Source organism: Hordeum vulgare, chromosome 5H (assembly GCF_904849725.1).
Source record: "Hordeum vulgare subsp. vulgare chromosome 5H, MorexV3_pseudomolecules_assembly, whole genome shotgun sequence".
In the NCBI taxonomy this organism is placed as follows: Eukaryota; Viridiplantae; Streptophyta; class Magnoliopsida; order Poales; family Poaceae; genus Hordeum; species Hordeum vulgare.
The window spans coordinates 28,636,892-28,654,052 of NC_058522.1; the positions used below are offsets into that span (position 1 = coordinate 28,636,892).

Below are 17,161 nucleotides of genomic sequence, written 5' to 3' on the forward strand. Positions count from 1 at the left end.
GCCAAAAGAATAAATAGGAGGCCTTTTGACTTATGGACATATCCAAACCTATTTCAGTTGCCCCAAACTTTTTGGTGGCATTACCTAATATACAACATGAATAATGAACCAAGTTACAAAAATTACAAAGGTATTGTTATATTAAAAATAAAACAGAAAAGTTTTATAAAAGAAGAAGGGAATTTTTTTTTTAAAAAGAGAAAGGAAAACCCAACCTCCCCCTTGGCCGGCCCATTCAGCCACCTAAAGGGCAGCCCCCCTCCCACCTCCGAGACGAACTGGCCCACCCCCACCACGGGTATAAAACCCCTGCCTTAACCTAATCTACTCCACCCACCCTCACTTCTCCCACCTCCCCCCACCGAGCCACCATGTGGCGGCTGGCTCCCCTCCTCCCCCATGCCGACCAATCCGGTGCCCCGCCGGACCACCTCGTCGTTGGCCACCTCCCTTCCCCGCCGGACTGTCCCGCCGGCCTCCTCGCCTCCTCCCCAAGACGTTGTTCCCACTACAGCCGCGGTGAGCCCCCGGGCTCCTCCCCTCCTCCCTCTTCCTCCCCCTCCGACGAGCTCTGGCTGCCTCACACCGCCCTCGCGCCGACCACCCCGGCGAGCCGTCGGCCCCCGTCGGCCCCGTCGATCAGGCACCCCTCTCTCCCCTCACACCAACACAATCGTGTGCCCTGCCCCGTCGTGTTGTGCCTACGCGCCGCCCTGACCGTGCGCTCACATGCCCACAACCGCATACGCCACTCCCTAGGTGCCTACCACAACCATCATTGCCGCGCACCTTGCCCTCACCCCCGACCGTGCCCACACGCATGGCCTGACGTTCCGACCACCGCATTTACCCTGCATCGGCGCTTGCCTCGTCGGGGGCTGCTGGCCACAGTTCGACCTGAGGTCCCCGTGGCGAACGGGATTGTTGACTGCTGATGTCAGCATGACATCATGCTAATGTCATAACTAATTAGTGAACTTAACTAAATCTCTTTAATTCTTAAATAATAAATAAAACTTTAAAATTAATAGAAATTAATTCGTAACCCGGATGAAAATAATTTTTGCATGAAAGTTGATTAGAAAAACGAGACGAACCCGGGTGCGCTGTTCGTTCGTTTGTCACGCATCCCTATCATAGCGAACATGGAACTTTTTCATTGTTTTAGCTTGTCCGGTAGTAGCGAGAGAACCGGGAAATATCGTTAGATATTTTCCCGATCCGTCCACAACATATAATACTGCGTTAGTGCATGCCTAGCCCTGCATATTGCCATGTCATGCGTCGTGTTGCATATGTGCTTTATATTTATTATTTCTTCCCTCTCTTCTCTCTGGTAGACCCGGAGACTGAGACTGTTGCCGGGTACGACTACCCTCCTGACAACCAGCCCTTTTCCGCAGAGCAATAAGGCAAGCAAACCCACCCTTGATCATTCCTATATTGCCTATTCTTTCTCCCTCATGCTTGCATTAGATTTTGCTACCGTTTTAGACAGCTCCTATTCTGAGGCATAGCCTTTTTTGATGAACTGCTACTTTACTCTACCACACTTTAAATTACTTAGTATAGGTGGTGCAATGATCTCCTTTGACCCACCCCCCTTAGTCCAGCTGCCCCTCCTTTTTGATCAAGTCTCGATCATCTGATCGACAAGCCATGATCTGTCATAGCACTCACACCTCCTTAGTTGTACGATGATGTAGAGATACTTGACCTTGTTATTGGGAACTTGATGAATGGTGTGTTGCGGGTGGATTCCCGCGACAATGTGACGAAGCGTGTCCGGGCATTCTGGCCCTTGCCACACATCCTCGAGATTAATTAAAATGCTAATGGATTTGGGTATTTGATCTGAGCTGGTCGGGAGACCTTTTCGCACTAACCTTCGCATGGGAGAAGTTATGGGTACTCGACATCATGGTATGAGCTGAAGCTCTTTAGACGTCAGCAATGGAGCGGTGCACGCCCGAGTGGCCCGCATAAGCATTGTTCTTGTATAAGAGGGGCCAGGACTGTCATCGGCCACCCTTGCATCGTGCAGGAGAGCAAAGGGTGATGGGCCCATGACCCCTATGCGCTTAGGATTTAGATCGCCGGGTTGGGCTCTCTGTTGAGCTTAGGTAGGGCCGCAACGTGTTGATGTTCCGAGGCCGGGCATGTCCGAGGAAAGTGTGCCTAGCCAGAATTTATCAAGCGTGTTGGGTACTGTGGTGCACCCTGATATGTCTCTGTCGTATCTATAATTTTTGATTATTTCATGCCAATATTCTACAACTTTCATATACTTTTGGCAACTTTTTATACTATTTTTGGGACTAACATATTGATCCAGTGCCCAGTGTCAGTTCTTGTTTGTTGCATGTTTTTTGTTTCGCGGATTATCCATACCAAACGAAGTCCAAACGCAATAAAAAACCTACCGGGATTTTTTTTTGGAATATCTATGATTTTTGGGAAGAAGAATCAATGCGAAACGATGCCCGAGGGGGTCACAAGCCCCCTAGCTGCGACCTGGGGGTGGGGTCGCGCCTGGCAGGCTTGTGACCAATACCTAAAGCAGTTGGGGCCCTTATTTCGCCGCAAGAAAGATAATATTCGGAAGAAAATCGTGTTAAAATTTCAGCCCAATCGGAGTTATGGATCTCCGGAAATTTAAGAAACGCTGAAAGGCTAGAATTTGGGAGCGCAAAAATAGAAGGACACACAGAGAGAGAGAGAGAGAGATCCAATCTCGGAGGGGCTCTCGCCTCTCCGCCGCCATGGAGACCATGGACCAGAGGGGAAACCCTTCTCCCATCTAGGCAGGAGGTCAAGGAAGAAGAAGAATAAGAAGGGGGGGTCTCTCCCCCTCTCTCCCGGCGGCGCCGGTACGTCGCCCGGGACATCATCGTGTGACGGCGATCTACATCAACACCTCCGTCATCTTCACCAACACCTGCATCACCTTCCCCCATCTATATTCAGCGGTCCACTCTCCCGCAACCCGCTGTACCCTCTACTTGAACATGGTTCTTTATGCTTCATATTATTATCCAATGATGTGTTGCCATCCTATGATGTCTGAGTAGATTTTCGTTGTCCTATCGGTGATTGATGAATTGCTATGATTGGTTTAATTTGCTTGTGGTTATGTTGCTGTCCTTTGGTGCCCATCATATGAGCGCGCGCATGGATCACACCATAGGGTTAGTAGTATGTTGATAGGACTATGTATTGGAGGGCAAGGGTGACAGAAGCTTCAACCTAGCATAGAAATTGAAAAATTGATGCATATGGGATTGAAGGGAGACCAATATATCCTATTGCTATGGTTGGGTTTTACCTTAATGAACGTTAGTAGTTGCGGATGCTTGCTAAAAGTTCCAATCATAAGTGCATATAATTCCAAGTAAGGGATGACATGCTAGCAGTGGCCTCTCCCACATAAAACTTGCTATCGGTCTAGTAACGTAGTCAATTGCTTAGGGACAATTCTGCAACTCCTACCACCACTTTTCCACACTCGCTAAACTAACGTAATTGTTTCTTTATCTAACCAGCCCCTAGTTTTTATTTACGTGTTCTTTATTTTCTCGCAAACCTATTCTATCACACCTACAAAGTACTTCTAGTTTCATACTTGTTCTAGGTAAAGCGAACGTAAAGTGTGCGTAGAGTTGTATCGGTGGTCGATAGAACTTGAGGGAATATTTGTCCTACCTTTAGCTCCTCGTTGGGTTCGACACTCTTACTTATCGAGAAAGGCTACAATTGATCCCTTATACTTGTGGGTTATCAAGACCTTTTTCTCGCTCCGTTGCTGGGGAGAGATAGCGTGGGGTGAACATTCTCGTGTGTGCTTGTTTGCTTTATCACTAAGTAGATTTATTTGTTGTTCTAAGTTGTTCTCTGCTACAGCAACAAAAGACCTTCCAATGGTGCCAGAAATAGGTGTGTCGACGGCACCAGGAATCCTTCTGCTACGGCTACGCCTTAAGGGACTTCCTAGGCAAATATGCAAAGGATTTCCCCCGTGGCCTTGGAGCCTTGCGTTGGTGTTCCCTCGAAGCGGAAAGGGTGATGTAGCGTAGCGGTGGTAAGTATTTCCCTCAGTTTGAGAACCAAGGTATCGATCCAGTGAAGGAGTATCACAAGAGCCTGCACAAACACAAAAAGCTTGCTCCCAACGCTATGAAGGGGTTGTCAATCCCTTATAGATTGTTTCCCAAGTGAGAACTGAAAGCAACAAAGTAACAAAGCAAAGTAAAAGCGAAAGTGGAAATGATAGATGTGAATAGACCCGGGGGTCGTAGTGTTTACTAGTGGCTTCTCTCATGAAAGCAAGTAGACGGTGGGTGAACAAATTACTGTCGAGCAATTGATAGAACCGCGCAAAGTCGTGACATCATCTATGGCAATGATTATGTCTATAGGCATCACGTCCAAAACAAGTAGACCGATACTTTCTCCATCTACTACTATTACTCCACACGTCGACTGCTATCCGGCATGCATCTAGTGTATTAAGTCCAAAAGAACAGAGTAACGCCTTAAGCACGATGACATGATGTAGATGGACAATCTCATATCTACGACAGAGCCCACCTTGTTACCCTTGATGGAAACTACACAATGTGTGCCTTGCTGCCCCTACTGTCACTGGGAAAGGTCACCACACGGTAAGAACCCAAAAACAAGCACTTCTCCCATTGCAAGAATCATATATCTAGTTGGCCAAACAAAACCCAAGACTCAGAGAGACTTACAAGGATATAAAATCATGCATATAAGAAATCAGCAAAGACTCAAATATATATCATAGATAATCTGATCACAAATCCACAATTCATTGGATCTCCACAAACACACCGCCAAAGAAGATTAAATCAGATAGATCTCCATGAAGATCATAGAGAACTTTGTATTGAAGATCCAAGAGAGAGAAGAAGCCATCTAGCTACTAACTACGGACCCGTAGGTCTGAAGTGAACTACTCACGAGTCATTGGATGGGCGATGATGATGATGAAGAAGCCCTCCAACTCCAAAGTCCCCTCCGGCAGGGCACCGGGAAGGGTCTCCAGATGAGATCTCGCGGACACGGAAGCTTGCGGCGGCGGAAAAGTATTTTCGTGGATCCCTTGTTTTTTTCCTGATTTTTAGGGAATACATAGGCGCAAGATCTAGGTCAGGGGGGCGCCAGGGAGGCCACTAGCCTGCCCACCGCCGCCCCCTGGTGGCGGAGTGGGGGCTTGTGGGCTCCCTGGAGCCCTCCTGGCTTGGCCCACAAGCCCCCCGATCTTCTTTCGTTCGGGAAAAAATCATTTCGGGGATTTTATTCCGTTTGGACTCCGTTCCAAAATCAGATCTGAAAAGAGCCAAAAATACAGAAAAAATAGGAACTGGCACTTGGCACTGAATTAATAAGTTAGTCCCAAAAAAAGATATAAAAGGTACATAAAACACCCAAAGATGACAAGATAACAACATGAAACCATCAAAAATTATATGTACGTTTGAGACGTATCAAGCATCCCCAAGCTTAACTCCTGCTCGTCCTCGAGTAGGGAAGTGATAAAGAATGAATTTTTGATGCTTTCATGCTACCTAGCATAGATGTCCTTTGTAACTCCTCTTATGTGACGTGAATGTTCAGATCCATTAGATTCAAAACAATAGTTTTCTATTGACGTGGAAACAATAATAACTCAAGCAAACTAGCAAGGTAATCATGAACTTTCAAAATAACAAGGCCAAAAGAAAGTTATCCCTACAAAAGCATATAGTTTGGCTATGCTCTATCATCATTGCACAACGAATTTAAATCATGCACAACCTCGGTATTGGCCAAGTAATTGTTTCACACCTTTACTTTCTCAAACCTTTTCAACTCTCACGCAATACATGAGCGTGAGCCATGGTTATAACACTATAGATGGTGTGGAGTGTGGTGGAGGTTGCAAGACAAAAAAGGAGAAGATGGTCACATTAACTAGGCATATCAATGAGCTGTGGAGATGCTCATCAATAGATATCAATGTGAATGAGTAGGGATTGCCATACAAATGATGCACTAGAGCTAAGAGTATGTGAAAGCTCTTAAAGAAAACTAGTGGGTGTGCATCCAACTTGCTTGCCCACGAAGACCTAAGGCAATTTTGAGGAAGTCTATCATTGGAATATACAAGCCAAGTTATATAATGAAAATTTCCCACTAGCTATATGGTGGTGACAAAATGAGAGACTCTCAATCATTAAGATCATGGTGCTTAATATCCACAAGTGTGGAAAAAGTGGTAGCATTGTCCCTTCTCTCTTTTTCTATCATTTTTTTGGTGGGCTCTTTGGCCTCTTTTTTTATTTTTTTCTATTTTGGTGGGCTTCTTTGGCCTCTTTTATTTCCTCACATGGGACAATGCTCCATTAATGATGATCATCACACTTTCAACTCAAAACTTAGAGCAACTATGACTCTATATGGAATGCCTTAGGTAGTGTACCGTGGCAATGATCTAGCATGGCATAGACATTTAATGGAAACATCATGCTAGCTAGCTTACGATCATGCAATGGCAATGTAGACGTGATGGCACATGTCATGGTGGTGGTTGCATGGCAATATATCTCAGAATGACTTTGAAAAAAGCCATAGTAGGTAGGTATGGTGGCTGTTTTGAGGGAGGTAATGGTGGGTTTTGTGCACCGGCGAAAGTTGCACGACACTAATAAGATAGTGATGGTGGAAGGTGAAAGTGCATCTAAACCATGGACTCAACATTAGTCATGAAGAACTCATATACTTGTTGCAAAAGTTTTATTAGTAATCGAAACAAAGCATTCAACGCATACTCCTAGGGGAAGGGTTGGTAGGTATAAACCATCGCGCGATCCCAACCGCCACGCAAAGGATGACAATCAATAGACTAATCATGCTCAGATTTCATCACATAGCGGTTCACCATACGTGCATGCTACGGGAATCACTAACTTCAACACAAGTATTTTTAGATCCACAACACCTTACTAGCATAACTTCAATACTACCATAACCACAACTCAAAACTAATTGAGATGAATCAAACTTCTCTAACTATTCAATGCACATGCAGGTGGAAGTTTTCATATCCCTTTGGATAACTACCCCTTTTGTTACTACTTTCAAAGCATAGATCAACTACCAAGCCACGCACCGCTGCGCTCTAAAAGATATAAGTGAAGCACATAGAGCAAAAGTATCTAGCTCAAAAGATATAAGTGAAGCACATGTGAGCTGAATTGTCTACCAAAAGATATAAGTGAAGCTTGACAAAATCACGGTGAGTGCATGTCTCTTTCTATAGGTGTGAAGCAAGGATGATTGTGACACAACAAAAATAAAAGACTCCTACGATACAAGACGCTCCAAGCAAAAACACATAACATGTGGTGAATAAAAATATAGCCCCAAGTAACGTTACCGATGGATTGAAGACGAGAGAGGGGATGCCTTCCCAGGGGAGCCCCAAGCTTAGGCTTTTACGGCATCCTTGAATCTCTTGGGGTGCCTTGGGCATCCCCAAGCTTGAGCTCTTGCCACTCTTTATCTCTTTGTCCATAAGAACTTCACCCAAAACTTGAAAACTTCACAACACGAAACTTAAACAGAAACTCATGATAACATTAGTATGAGAAAGCAAACCACCACTTCCTTAGGTACTGTAGAAAACTTAAATTCTACTTATGCTGATGTTGGGTTACTGTATTTTTAATCTTCCATGGCTAATACCCCCCGAAACTATCCATAGTTTCATCAAAATAAGCAACCAACACAACAAAAACAGAATCTATTAACATCAGACCAGTGTGTAGAAATCTGTATATTTCGTATACTTCTGGTACTCCAAAAATTCTGAAACATTATGACATTCTGAAGAATTTGCGTAGAAATCAGCAGCAAAAAGAATAAACTCAAAATCTCTTACAGAAAAAATGAAAATTCTTTTCGTGAGCAGAAAGTTTCTGTCATTTCCAGCATGACCAAACGATCATCCCCAAGACTAATCATAACGGTTTTTCTTGGCACAAACGCAAAAAGAAACACAAAAGACACAATCATAACAGAATTATGAAAGTGTGGAAAACACAAAACAGAAAGAAAAAGGATAGATTCGTTGGGTTGCCTCCCAACAAGCGCTATTGTTTAAAGCCCTTAGCTAGGCATAGATTTCAATGATGCTCACATAAAAGGTAAGGATTGAAACACAACGAGAGCATCATGGAGCATATGGATAGCACATTTAAGTCTAACCCACTTCCTATGCATAGGGATTTTGTGAACAAACAACTTGTTGGAGAAAGACTCAACTAGCATAGGAAGGCAAAACAAGCATAGCTTCAAAAAATTCAACGCATGGGGAGGAAGGTTGATACTATTGCAATAAGTAGAAGCATATGATCCTCTCTCATAGTAATTTTCAGTAGCATCATGAATGAATTCAACAATGTAACTATCACATAGGATATTCTTTTCATGATCCACATGCATGCAAAGTTGACGCTCTTCAAAAATAGTGGGATTATCATCAACCAAAGTCATGACTTCTCCAACCCACTTTCAGTATTATTGCAAATATCATATTCATCATGAGGTTTAAACAAATTTTCAATATCATAAGAAAGATCATCACCCCAATCATGATTATTGCAATAAGTAGTGGACATAGCAGAACTAGCATCCCCACGCTTAGGGTTTTGCATATTTTTAGCATGATTGTCACTAATAGGATTTATAGTGAAACCATTGCAATCATGCTATTCATCCAAGGAGCCCTCGTGAATCACTTCATGAATTTCTTCATCACGATTTTTAGATTCACGCATCTGAAGCAAAAATCCATAAAGAGAGTCAAGTGCCCTCAACTCACTAGCAATTCGTTCCACATAAGTGGGTCTCTTAAAGAGATTAGCTAGTGGATGAGGATCCATATCACTAGATTTTCAGCAAGCGAAGATGCAAGCATATTGAAGGCACATGGCACACAAGCGAACAGAAAGCAAGAAAACCGGCAAACGGAAACGACAAAGGCAAAAGAAAACGGCAAAGGAGAAAGGCAAATGAAAACGACAAATGTGAAGTGGGGGAGAGGAAAACGAGAGGCAACTGGCAAAAAAGTAAATGCAGGAGATGAGTTCGTGAGACCTACTTGGATAGATCTGTCCTTCCCCGGCAACGGCACCAGAAATACTTCTGCTACTGCAACAAAAGACCTTCCAATGGCGCCCGAAATAGGTGTGTCGACGGCATCAGGAATCCTTCTGCTACGGCTACGCCTTAAGGGACTTCCTAGGCAAATATGCAAAGGATTTCCCCCGTGGCCTTGGAGCCTTACGTTGGTGTTCCCTCGAAGCGGAAAGGGTGATGTAGCATAGCGGTGGTAAGTATTTCCCTCAGTTTGAGAACCAAGGTATCGATCCAGTGAAGGAGTATCACAAGAGCCTGCACAAACACAAAAAGCTTGCTCCCAACGCTATGAAGGGGTTGTCAATCCCTTATAGATTGTTTCCCAAGTGAGAACTGAAAGCAACAAAGTAACAAAGCAAAGTAAAAGCAAAAGTGGAAACGATAGATGTGAATAGACCCGGGGGCCGTAGTCTTTACTAGTGGCTTCTCTCATGAAAGCAACTAGACGGTGGGTGAACAAATTACTGTCGAGCAATTGATAGAACTGCGCAAAGTCGTGACATCATCTATGGCAATGATTATATCTATAGGCATCATGTCCAAAACAAGTAGACGGATACTTTCTGCATCTACTACTATTACTCCACACGTCGACCGCTATCCAGCATGCATCTAGTGTAAAGTCCAAAAGAACAGAGTAACGCCTTAAGCAAGATGACGTGATGTAGATGGACAATCTCATATCTACGACAGAGCCCACCTTGTTACCCTTGATGGCAACTACACAATGTGTGCCTTGCTGCCCCTACTGTCACTGGGAAAGGTCACCACACGGTAAGAACCCAAAACCAGGCACTTCTCCCATTGCAAGAATCATATATCTAGTTGGCCAAACAAAACCCAAGACTCGGAGAGACTTACAAGGATATCAAATCATGCATATAAGAAATCAGCAAAGACTCAAATATATATCATAGATAATCTAATCACAAATCCACAATTCATCGGATCTCGACAAACACACCGCCAAAGAATATTACATCGGATAGATCTCCTTGAAGATCATGGAGAACTTTGTATTGAAGGTCCAAGAGAGAGAAGAAGCCATCTAGCTACTAACTACGGACCCGTAGGTCTGAAGTGAACTACTCACGAGTCATTGGAGGGCGATGATGATGATGAAGAAGCCCTCCAACTCCAAAGTCCCCTGCGGCAGGGCACCGGGAAGGGTCTCCAGATGAGATCTCACGGAAACGGAAGCTTGCGGCGGCGGAAAAGTATTTTCGTCAAGAACCCTTCCTTGGACTATTCCATTTTGAACTTCTTCAAAACTTTATCAAGGTATGTGCTCTATGAAAGTCCTATTAAGCGTCTTGATTTATCTCTATAGATCTTGATGCCTAATATGTAAGCAGCTTCTCCTAGGTCCTTCATTGAAAAACTTTTATTCAAATAATATTTTACGCTTCCCAAAGTTTCTATATCATTTCCAATCAGCAATATGTCATCCACATATAATATTAGAAATCCTATAGAGCTTTCACTCACTTTCTTGTAAATACAAGCTTCTCCATAAACTTGTATAAACCCAAACGTCTTGATTACCTCATCAAAGCGTTGATTCCAACTCTGACATGCTTGCACCAGTCCATAAATGGATCGCTGGAGTTTGCATACTTTGTCAGCATTCTCTGGATCGACAAAACCTTCGGGTTGCATCATATACAAATCTTCCTTAAGGAAACCGTTAAGGAACGCTGTTTTGACATCCATCTGCCAAATTTCATAATCAAAAAATGTAGCTATTTCTAACATGATTCTAGCGGATTTAAGCATCGCTACGGGTGAGAACGTCTCATTGTAGTCAACTCCTTGAACTTGTGAAAAACCCTTCTGCCACAACTCAAGCTTTATAGGCGGTAATATTATCGTCCGCGTCCGCCTTCTTCTTAAAGATCCATTTATTCTGAATGGACTTTTGCCCTTCAGGTAATACTTCCAAAGTCCACACTTTATTTTCATACATGGATACTATCTCGGATTTCATGGCCTCTAACCATTTGTTGGAATCCTGGCCCACCATCGCTTCTCCATAGCTCGTAGGTTCATCGTTGTCCAACAACATGACTGATAAGACAGGGTTATCGTACCACTGAGGAGCAGTACGTGCCCTTGTCGACCTATGAGGTTCGATAGCAACTTGATCTGAAGCTATATGATCATTATCAACAACTTCCTCTTCAACTGATGCAGGCTCCACAGAAACCTCTTTCTGCGCTGCGCTACTTTCTGGTTGAAGTAAAGGTTCTATAACCTCATCAAGTTCTATCTTCCCCCCACTCAATTCTTTCGAGAGAAACTCTTTCTCAATAAAAGTTCCATTTTTAGCAACAAACACTTTGCCTTCGGATCTGAGATAGAAGGTATATATAACTGCCTCTTTTGGGTATCCTATGAAGACACATTTCTCCGCTTTGGGTTCCAGCTTTTCAGGCTGAAGCTTTTTGACATAAGCATCGCATCCCCAAACTTTAAGAAACGACAACTTTGGTTTATTGCCAAACCACAGTTCATATGGCGTCGTCTCAACGGATTTTGATGGTGCCCTATTTAAAGTGAATGCAGCTGTCTCTAATGCATAACCCCAAAACAATAATCGCAAATTGGTAAGAGACATCATAGAACGCACCATATCCAACAAAGTACGATTACGATGTTCGGACACACCATTACACTATGGCGTTCCAGGCGGAGTGAACTTTGAAACAATTCCACATTGTCTTAAGTGAGTGCCAAACTCATAACTCAGATATACTCATCCTCGATTAGATCGTAGGAAATTAATCTTCTTGTTGCGATGATTCTCAACTTCACTCTGAAATTGCTTGAACTTTTCAAACATTTCAGACTTGTGTTTCATTAAGTAAATATATCCATATCTACTTAAGTCATCTGTAAAAGTGAGAAAATAACGATAACCACCGCGCGCCTCTATGCTCATTGGTCCGCACACATCAGTATGTATGATCTCCAATAAGTCACTTGCGCGCTTCATTGTTCCAGAGAACGGAGTCTTAGTCATCTTGCCCATGAGGCATGGTTCACATGTGTCAAGTGATTCAAAATCAAGTGACTCCAAAATTCCATCAGCATGGAATTTTTTCATGCGTTTTCTACCAATATGACCTAAGCGGCAGTGCCACAAGAAATTGGCACTATCATCATCAGCTCTACATCTTTTGGCATCAATGTTATGAATGTTTGTGTCATCACTATCGAGATTCAATAAGAACAAACCCCTCACATTGGGTGCACGACCATAAACGATATTACTCATATAAATAGAACAACCATTATTCTCTCATTTAAATGAGTAACCGTCTCACAATAAACAAGATCCAGATATAATGTTCATGTTTAACGGAAGCACTAAATAACAATTATTCAGGTTCATCACTAATCCCGGTGGTAATTGAAGTGAGAGCGTGCCGATGGCGATCGCATCAACCTTGGAACCATTTCCCACGCGCATTGTCACTTTGTCCTTCGCCAACCTCCATCTATTCCATAGTTCCTGCTTTGAGTTGTAAATGTGAGCAATCCAACCGGTATCAAACACCCAAGCACTACTACGAGAGTTGGTGAGGTACACATCAATAACATCTATATCATATATACCTTGTTTGGCGTTGGCCGTCTTCTTGTCTGTGAGGTACTTAGGGCAGTTCCGCTTCCAGTGGCCACTCCCCTTGCAATGATAGCACTCAGTTTCTCGTTTGGGCCCAACCTTGGGTTTCTTCACAGGAGGGGCTGATACGTCCATTTTGCATCATGCTTTTATGTTGATATTTATCGCTTTATGGGCTGTTATTACACTTCATGGTACAATACTTATGCCTTTTCTCTCTTATTTTGCAAGGTTTACATGAAGAGGGAGAATGTCGGCAGCTGGAATTCTGGCCTGAAAAAGGAGCAAGTTTGAGATACCTATTCTGCGCAACTCCAAAATCCATGAAAATCAACGAGGATTTATTTTGAAATTTATAAAAAATACCGGGCGTAAGAAGTACCAGAGGGGAGCCACCAGGAGGCCACAAGCCTCCTAGGCGCGACCTACCCCCTGGCCGCGCCTAGGGGGCTTGTGGGCTCCCAGTTGGCCCTCTGGCCCTCCTCTTTTGCGATAAGGAGGGTTTCATTCCAGAAAAAATCAGGAGGAGGCTTTTGGGAGGAATCGCCGCCATCACGAGGCGGAACTTCAACAGAACCAATCTAGAGCTCCGGCAGGGCCGTCCTGCCGGGGAAACTTCCCTCCCGGAGAGGGAAATGGTCGCCATCGTCATCACCAACACTCCTCTCATCGGAGGGGACTCATCACCATCAACATATTCATCAGCACTATCTCATCTCCAAACCCTAGTTCATCTCTTGTAACCAATCTCCATCTCACGACTCCGATTGGTACTTGTAAGGTTGCTAGTAGTGTTAATTACTCTTTGTAGTTGATGCTAGTTGGATTACTCGGTGGAAGATTATATGTTCAGGTCCTTTATGCTATTCAATACCTCTCTGGTCATGAATATTATTATGCTTTGTGAGTAGTCACTTTTGTTCATGAGGACATGGGATAAGTCTTGCTATAAGTAGTCATGTGAATTTGGTATTCGTTCGATATTTTGATGTGATGTATGTTGTTTTTCCTCTAGTGGTGTTATGTGAACGTCGACTACATAACACTTCACCATTATTTGGGCCTAGAGGAAGGCATTGGGAAGTAGTAAGTAGATATGGGTTGCTAGAGTGACAGAAGCTTAAACCCTAGTTTATGATTTGGATCCACTAGGTTAATGCTATGGTTAGACTTTGTCTTAATTCTTCTTTCACAGTTGCAGATGCTTGCGAGATGGGTTAATCATAAGTGGGAGGTTTGTCCAAGTAAGGGAAACACCCGAGCACCGGTCCACCCACATATCAAACTATCAAAGTAGAGAACGCGAATCATATGAACATGATGAAAACTAGCTTGACAGAAATTCCCGTGTGTCCTCGGGAGCGCTTTACCTCCTATAAGAGTTTGTCCAGGCTTGTCCCTTTCTACAAAAGGGATTGGGCCACTTTGCTGCACCTTTGTTACTATTGCTACTTGCTACGAATCATCTTACCACACAACTATCTGTTACCGATAATTTCAGTGCTTGCAGAGAATGCCTTGTTGAAAACCAATTGTCAGATCCTTCTGCTCCTCGTTGGGTTCGGCACTCTTACTTATCGAAAGGACTATGATAGACCCCCTACACTTGTGGGTCATCAGGGGCAACTATTTTTTCACTCTTCTTGGAGTTACCCTTCTTGCCCTTGCCATTTTTCTTGAAACTGGTGGTTTTATTAACCATCAACACTTGATGTTCTTTCTGTATTTCTCACTCAGCGACTTTCAGCATCACAAACAGCTCGGCGTCTGATTTGTTCATCCCTTGCATGTTGTAGTTCAACACAAAGCTTTTATAGCTAGATGGAAGTGATTGAAGAACTCTGTCAGTGATCACCTTTTGCGGGAGAACAATTCCCAATTCAGCCAGACGGTTTGAGTATCCAGACATTCTGAGTACATGCTCACTGACAGATCCGTTCTCCTCCATTTTGCAAGCATAGAACTTATCGGAGGTTTCATACCTCTTGATCCGGGCATTCTTTTCAAAGATAAACTTCAACTCCTTGAACATCTCATATGCTCCATGACGTTCAAAACGTCTTTGTAGTCCCGGTTCTAAGCCACACAAAATTGCACATTGAACTACTGAGTAGTCATCCAGACGTGATTGCCAGATGTTCATACCATCTTGGGTCGCCTGTTGGGGTCGCATGTCACCTAGTGGTGCATCAAGGACATAAGTCTTTTGGAAAACTGTGAGAATAATTCTCAGATTTCGAGCCCAGTCTACAAACTGACTTACATCATCTTTCAACTTGGCTTTCTCTAGGAACGCATTAAAATTCAAGGATGCTATTGTGCGAGCCATTGATCTACAACATAAATTTGCAAAGATTACTTAGACTATTGTTCAAGATAATGAGTTTAGTTAATCATATTACTAAAAACTCCCACTAAAATTGACATCCCTCTAGTCATTCGAGTGACACATGATCCAAATTTACCAACCCACGTCCGATCATCACGTGAGATGAGTTGGTTTCAATGGTGAACATCTCTTTGTTGATCATATCTACTATATGACTCATGTTCAACATTTCGGTCTCTTGTGTTCCGAGGCCATGTCTGTTGGATCGCAGGACGGATCATGATTGGATCGTGAAGACGTTCGACTACGTCAACCACGTATCTCAACGCTTTCGCTTAGCGATTTACAAGGGTATGTAAATGCACTCCCCCTCTCGTAGTTATTGATCTTCATAGATAGATCTTGGTGAGCGTACGGAATTTTTTGTTTCCCTGCGACGTTCTTCAACAAGTACTCCAATCGTCCGAAAGGATCAGATCCATGCCCCTCCGCCAGTGGAGGAGCACATGCGCCCCGCTACCATAATCCCAGGTGGTGCCACAGGCTTTCCCGACGACGCCACGGGCTTTCCCGGGGACGGCCTCATGCAATGGCGAGGTGGAGGGGAGCAGATGGGGGCTCCAACGGCGGTACGGGCAGATCGCCCCCGAGTTGCCCTAGACGGGCGATGCGGGATAAGGGGGGAGGGGCGGTATAACACATGTGACAAGTTCTAAAATAACTGTTTATTAATATGGATTGAATATGAGGGGTGTTTGCTAACATAGCTGATTTGAGAGGGTCCCAATTTTATAACCGGTCACTCACCGGACCGTCGTCTATGTAGTGGACATTTGAGGAGCCCTTATCTTTTCTAGTAATATTTTAACTTAACTGGGTATGACCCGGCGAATTTGCATATGGACCGTGGGGGGAGAATCTCCAACCCTTCACCGCTAAGGAGCATCTTCCTTTACAACCAACCTTCCCTGCAGCTCATATTCCCTTTGAGCTTGAGCTACAAGCTCGGCGCTCGTACACAGCTGCAGACTGGGTTGGCTCTGCCTATATACCACCCACCTCTGCGCAAGTGCTAAAGAGATATCTCACTCACAGATAAACGCATCGCGTTGTATGTCTCCACGGTAGCAATGGAGATGGAAAGGTCACTATGGCTTGCGCTGCTGATCCCTGCGATCATGGTGTCCTTCTACGGCGAGGCTGCCACGGCCGACGGCCAGGTACCGACGGCGGGAGGCTCGCCGCCAGACACAAACGTGCTATGCGTCAGCAAGTGCGGGACGTGCCCGACGGTATGTACCACGCCGCCGCCGCCGGCGGCAGGCAGCGACGGCACTGGCTACTCCTCGCCGTCGCCTCCGCTCTCTACGGCTCAGCCATCTCCACCGGCCGGGCAGCAGACGCAGGCGAAGGGAGGGAAGCCCAGCGGCTACTACTACTTCTTCACCGCTGGGAGCGGCCGGACCTGCGCCGCCTCGAGCGTTCGTTACACGCTCCTGCTCCTGGCGCTTCTTCCCATCGTCGCTGTTTAGAACTTTACAGATTGCTAAATCTTGGTGTGGCGCTCGCTCGATCGGCTCCTGCGTGTGGTCCGTTAGTGACTAATTTATCTGGTTAAGTTTCCGATGTACTCCGTACTTCGCTTCGATCAATACGATTTTCTCCAGTCACTGGTGTAAGCTGGAACTTTTGGTGCCAACCTGAATTTGGCTGATCATCATCCCTGTGTTTTCTCTGCTTATTTATTTTTTTATTCAGAAAGGTACCAGAAGCACACCCGCGTTTTGCTGAGCCGTATACCTTCAATGTCAAGTGTGCAATAAAGTGATGTAAACAAGTTATAAAGTTTGAATATTACGGTTTCAAAGAGAAAAGAAGAGAGTGAAAGCAGGTTGTAAGAGCATCTATAACCGGACCCTTCAAACCCTCATCAAACGTCCGAGCAGGCCGTCCGGTCACTGTTCGATCATAAAAATTCGACCCAGACGGGTCTCTCAACCTAC

The 17,161-nt window shown here is 44.4% G+C and overlaps 1 protein-coding gene across 1 annotated transcript; it reads left to right on the forward strand.

The window, feature by feature from the left end:
* Positions 1–16,197: 16,197 nt before the first annotated feature.
* LOC123396530 lies at positions 16,198–16,900 on the forward strand. Its single transcript, XM_045091444.1, has one exon. The coding sequence runs from the start codon at positions 16,289–16,291 to the stop codon at positions 16,688–16,690; it is 402 nt and encodes a 133-aa protein (XP_044947379.1). The 5' UTR covers positions 16,198–16,288; the 3' UTR covers positions 16,691–16,900.
* The last annotated feature ends 261 nt before the right edge of the window (positions 16,901–17,161 follow it).

Coding starts and splice junctions, on each gene's coding strand:
- LOC123396530 (XM_045091444.1), top strand. CDS start 16,289: ATGGAGATGGAAAGGTCACTATGGCTTGCGCTGCTGATCCCTGCGATC.